General features: G+C 48.6%; 1 protein-coding gene and 1 long non-coding RNA gene across 2 annotated transcripts in view; both read left to right on the top strand.

The window, feature by feature from the left end:
* Positions 1–281: 281 nt before the first annotated feature.
* Positions 282–6000, top strand: part of LOC308408916 (sterile alpha motif domain-containing protein 3-like) — a gene marked incomplete at its 3' end in the record, with an annotated part of 264006 nt that continues 258287 nt past the window's right edge. The window contains exon 1 of the mRNA XM_080901397.1: positions 282–676. Within this exon, the coding sequence (XP_080757523.1) occupies positions 651–676 (26 nt within the window). The 5' untranslated portion in view covers positions 282–650. The remainder of the gene's footprint in view (positions 677–6000) is intronic.
* On the top strand, positions 4832–5816 carry LOC308407248. The gene is made up of 2 exons (XR_013973645.1): positions 4832–5391; positions 5643–5816. It is a non-coding gene; the product is annotated as an uncharacterized lncRNA (long non-coding RNA).

Below are 6000 nucleotides of genomic sequence, written 5' to 3'. Positions count from 1 at the left end.
AAAACCACCAAAAAGACAAAACCAAAACTTAGCTGAGCTGAGCTATTATCCTAGAAAAACAACAAACAGGAAAGAAAGACCCTAAACCTCAACTTAAAACAAGCTCAAAATTACATGGGTGGCACCAACCTACTTACCTAGTGTTTCTAACACAAAGACTCTACGTGAGTAAGTGTATGGGGTCCCCAAACTTACCTAGTCCACTTTACTCCCACCACAATCATCAAACAAAAGAAAGACAGCAGGAAAACGTCACACATGTGTCAAACAATAGTTGGGTTGCGGTCACGTGGTTCTGATGACGTGCGGAGGCAGCGCGATTTTTGAGTGGAGGGCGGAAGTAAACATGGAGGACACTGTGGAGAGTCAGGAGAGCAGCTATTGTGCAACTTTAGACCCCGTTTCTCGGGAGAGATATAAACAGATAGTTAAAAAATATATCGGACGTGATCCATATTCTTTGAAAATGTCCGAATACACCACAGAAGTAAAGGATTTGCCTACTATCGAGGCTGTGGATATCACCAACTACTTGGTCCTCCAGACTTCTTACTACACTAGGCAGCAAATGAAAGCTTTCAAGAGTCTGGAGGCGTACAATTTTTTTGTCAGCGGGTGGGTCCACAACCTTGGAACAAAACGTCTCCGTGATGGATACAGTTTGGTGTTTGCAAGGGTGAGTGTTTGTTCTTATATTGCTTTATCTTAAACACGCTAACAGTTAGCGGTAGCGGCTTTAACGTCAACAAACATGCCACATCCTTAGGACTTCGTTAGAGTGACAGTTGTTTGTTTCAAGGTAAACCATTCTCAGAGGTCTAACGAGACACCTCTGAAGACTTGGGTAATTGCAAAGGAGGATGGAGAAGTGATTGCAGCTCATTGCAATTGTATGGCAGGGTTAGTAGCCTAATTAAGTAGGATGTTATTGCAATGAGAACACACACACACACACACACACACATATACGCATAGGGCACTGCTAGCATTTTGCAGGTGTACTTCAGTAGTAGTGGGGAGAGAGTGTTTTCTTTTAGCTAAGAATTCATCAGCTAAGAATTTGTGTGATTGCCTTAGATCCCTCATGACACTCAGATGCATTTTTCAGATAGAGGGTAGAACTATTCAGTCATGTCATCACCTAGATAATGATTTCTCTATAGGCTGTTGAGAAAGAGTTAATGAATAAACATGTTACTTCAAATAAAGTGCCATTGCACATTAGTATTAGTAAGCTATGCATCATCAAAATGTACTGTAAATATTGCATTTCATGTTAAAAAGATTATGTGCTCTATTTCCAGACTATCAGAATCATGCTCGCACGTTGGAGCTGTTCTTTTTGCAGTTGAAGCTGGGGTTCGGGGTTCTCCACTGTCACTAGGCTCAAATCCGGGCTCTCAGCCGTCTGTTGCATATCCAAAATCGCCTCTGCACATCGATGCTGTTCTGCCTTAAGCTTCATTCTTTTCTCTCGTTTGAGAACTGATTCCGATCTGGGTTTTCGTTCGTAGCCGCGATTGACCGTCGGAGCCCAGTCCTCCGACTCTTCGTCATCCAAAGCACTTGGGCAGCCTATAGTCCCAATCAAGTCAATATTAGACTACTAACTTAAAAGCACTAAGTAAACGAGAATTTAACGACAACCTAATGCTAATAAGTTCGTTTGCAAACATAACATTACCTCTGACGAAGTGGTCGCTGCAGACACGGGCATTGGCAGACTCTGCTCCTCCCGACTGTAAACGTAAATTTAAAATCCATTTTTTCCTACGTTTTTCGGTTAGAATTTTCCATTTTTCTCCTCTTCGTTGGGCTATTTTTGGTACCCTAAAATACCGTTTATCAGTTTCTCGGGTCGACCTACTGGAGCATCCGTAAACACAACAGGACATAGGCATTTTGCGTACTGTCTGTCTGTGATTTTGCGCTTATCTTTTTCACTTCCGACCGCCAGTCAAATTTCGCGCTTTATGTCGACGTCACGTCTACGTCAAATGAAACCTAGCTATTCAAGGAGGGAAGAGAGCCGCGCCCAGCCACAGGTGAGTCTCCTTATCAAGGGTTTCACTCCTGGTTTGTCCAATCAGGGCCTCCCTCCTCTAATTAGTTGGACGTCCCCAGATTGACATCAGCCTGCAGTCTGCGACCTAAGGGAATGGCAAACAAAAGGGGAGGGAAAGAAAACATGCAGCCTGCAGACACGTAACAGTAGTGTTGCTGTGTGCTGTTCTAAAGTGCATTTAAAACTCAGGAGAGCATGGTACTAGCTTCCTCTCAGAGAGCAGCACGGCTCTTCCTGAAAACCCTTAGTGTCTAAATGCATTTAAAATTGAGGGTAGGGCACCAGCGCCAGAGGTGGGTTGGAGTACACCGACCATCCTCTGGATGCTGTAAAACGTGCCCACCCCCAAGGCCCTATATGTATGTGTTATGTGAGAGTGTGAGTAATGTGGATGTCTAGGTTGCAGAATAAAATTGAGGCACAGGCAGCCAGAAGGGGACAGAGGGGGAGTGCCTCCCCTGCACCCTGGTGACATACCTGCACCCCAAGCCCTGCGTGTGTGGGTGGGTGTGGTAGAGCGGGAATAGGGAGGCAGCTGAGGATGGGGAGGGAAGAAAGGGAGGCGTAAGCGGCCCCTCCCTGGGGCCAGCTCCCCCGCTGACCCCAGTAGGCACCCCCACACTCTGGAACCCACCAGGGCAAGGGGGCCCAGGCCCATCTGGACCGGGGCCCGGAGCAGCAGCACCGCCCAGCCCCACAGAGTCCGGGGCAGCCCACCCGACTCCACCTCAGAGAAAACTGCACCCACCCCATCATCCAATCATCTCCCAAACTACACAAGACAATAGACACCCAGGTTGAGTTCATTCTCCACCTCTCCTATATCTCTCCCCCCACCTGCAGAGTGAGCTCCTGTAGTGAGGAGACCACCTGCAAGTTGTAACAACCTCCCCACCAGTTAGAGAGCCCCCTAGTAGGGCCGATGCACCAGAGGTCCCCTGCACTGGGGCTGAGCCCCCCTGCACCCACCCGCCCACTGCTCCGGCGACACAACAGCCAGGACCCAAGCCCCCAAGGCCCGGCCAGCACCCCAGACCGGGGGGCGGAGCACCCCCAGACCCCCAAGCCTCCACGCCCATCCCGGACCCTCCCAGGGGCAGCCAGGCTACCAGGCCAGTAACCAACGTCCGCCAGCACAGACCCTCCCCCATCTCCGCTGTACGCAGCCACAAGGAAAACACCATCCAAGAGACCCAGAGCTCCTATGATGGCCACATCCCCCAGGTCAGTCCCTCTAGGGAAACGTCCCTAGGGACTCCCCAGACGCCCTAAGGCCGTCCCTACCCCCATATCAACCACAATAGCGAAGGCAGGACCAAACCATGACCCCCCACCCCCACTAGGTGATGAAGCCGATCAAAGGAGCCCAAAGGGATTGATCAAATGTGATGGCAGATGTTGTATCAAGACTAATGTGATCTATTAGATGGTTTCTATATTGGTTAGAATTAAGATTATTTTTATTTTTCCAGTTAATGAGGACCATTTTCTTGGCAATGCATAGGGCCGTAAAACAACATGGGCTGTGTTTATTTCTGCAGTGACCTCATCCAAGTTGCCCAGCAAGCATACTAAAGGGGAGGCTGGAATGTTACATTTCAGACACTTTGATAAGTCTTCACATATCTCACGCCAAAATTTCTGAACTGGTGGACAGAACCAAAGAGCGTGGATGTAATTGTCCGGTGTATTTGCTGTGCAGTGTGAGCAGTTGTTGGAAGGCGTAATTTGCACCAGAGGTACACGTCAACTGTGAGAGACAGAATGTGGAAAAAAAATCCATGAATCCACATGGTAGGATTTGTAAAGAATTTATTCGTAAATCAGGGTGGATAATAAGTATTTGGTCAATAACAAAAATACAACTCAATACTTTGTAACATAACCTTTGTTGGCAATAACAGAGGTCAAACGTTTATTATAGGTCTTTACCAGGTTTGCACACACAGTAGCTGGTATTTTGGCCCATTCCTCCATGCAGATCTTCTCGAGAGCAGTGATGTTTTGGGGCTGTCGCCAAGCAACACGGACTTTCAACTCCCGCCACAGATTTTCTATGGGGTTGAGGTCTGGCGACTGGCTAGGCCACTCCAGGACTTTCAAATGCTTCTTACGGAGCCACTCCTTTGTTGCCCGGGCGGTGTGTTTTGGATCATTGTCATGTTGGAAGACCCAGCCTCGTTTCATCTTCAAAGTTCTCACTGATGGAAGGAGGTTTTGGCTCAAAATCTCACGATACATGGCCCCATTCATTCTGTCCTTAACACGGATCAGTTTTTTTTTTGTTTGCTCTTTTGAAAAAATCCTGGGATATGTTGGACCACAAAGGATACACCTGACCCATCCATCAAATTCGGGGAAATGAAGGACATATTTGTCGGCCGCATTTGGAGCAGCCTTCAGATTGGGACAGCCTTCATTGCGTCGCTGTGACGTAATTAGCCTTCAAATGCGGCCTCTGAAGGATGCAGACCCGGAATTGGGACACAGCTAGAATGTGATGAGATGCTTGGAACCCCTACTAGAAAACGCTAAAAACCATGGCGAACTGTGCTGAATCGATCTGAGTAGGTACTAATGGAAAAGGGGCTGAGTGTTACAGCCAATGACTGTAGAAAACATGGACGATGCGACAGCACCTCCTCCCATTGTGGAAAAATGAAGCCAAAATACCCCGCTTGTGGAGGCTGCCATCTTGCATTTTTGGAGCCAGAGGCTGTGTCCCAATTAAGAGACCGCACGCTTGAAATACGCATTTTGATCAGACGCCACCTCTCTGGGGACACCTCAGGCCCTCCAAGGTTTGGAGGCCTATCTCCACCCACCACCACTTCCCCTGCCGGTGGCGGACTCCCTCAGGTGTCGGTGTGTTGGTGGTTCTTTGTGTCTGGGGGTGGGCGTCCGGGTACACACCGGCTCACTCCTTGGCGGCCGCTTGTCGGGGCCTGGGGCCTGGGGCTCGCTCGGGCCCCTTTGGAGGTGGGGTGCCCCCGGCCTCTCGGCCTAGGGCTCGGTCACTCAGGCGCAGCTGGGGGCCGGCGGAGCTCACGGGCGCGTCACTGCAACTCCCCCTGACTTCTGCTCCGCGGCTGCTGGGCGAGCCCTCATCTGGGACTCTCCTCAGCTCTTACTGGGACAGTGGCGCGGCTGCCCCTCTGTTGGTCTTCCATGGTCTCTTGTGTTCTGGGGGCCTCTGGATGTCTGGAGTTTTGATCTCCTCCATACCCGCTTCACACCCTGGAGGACGGGGCTGTGGCCCCCCCACACTCCCTAGCAGATCATTACATGGAGAAACCTTTGGAATGCAAGCATGCTGATCCACACAGGTATGCACACATGGGTATTCACAGACGCGGACTAAAGCTTTCTTGGCTGCTGCCTCAAAGCACACTGTGCGCTGTCTATCTTGCGTGCTGCACAATATCGTTTATTACTTAGTAAATACTGATATCTATGACTAGCTAGTTTATTGTGATGGTGCTTTGTTTTCTCTATTATTATGTTGCTCTTTGTTGTTTGCTGTCTCCTCTGTTTGTTTTTGTTTGTTTGTTTGGTTTTTTTTTTTTTCTCCATACAGGTGACCCAGGAGTTTTTTTTTTTTTTTCTCTCTCTTCCCCCCCCTTCTCACCGTCTCTTCTCCCCTTTGGTTTTCTTTCTTTCTCTCCCCCTCTCTCTCTCATTCATTCCCCCTGTCCTATTTATTAAAAAAAAAAAAAAAAAAAAAAAAAAAAAAAAAAAAAATGACAAAGGATGAACTGAAGCTCTGCCATCACGTAATGTCGCATACTGCTGTTTCTGATGTCATTTAGAAAAAAAAAAAGAAATACGCATTTTGAGTGCGATTACGTCACCTCCAAGCGTGGTCCGGTGCACGCTTCATGGTCCCGTATATCCTGCAATTCATAGCGCGCCGGTGGGTGTGGATAATTTTGCTG

This window comes from Rhamphochromis sp. 'chilingali', assembly GCF_963969265.1.
Source record: "Rhamphochromis sp. 'chilingali' genome assembly, chromosome: 1".
Lineage (NCBI taxonomy): Eukaryota > Metazoa > Chordata > Actinopteri > Cichliformes > Cichlidae > Rhamphochromis > Rhamphochromis sp. 'chilingali'.
Note: the sequence above shows the minus strand (reverse complement) of the source record. Positions and strands in the feature narration are given on the sequence as shown.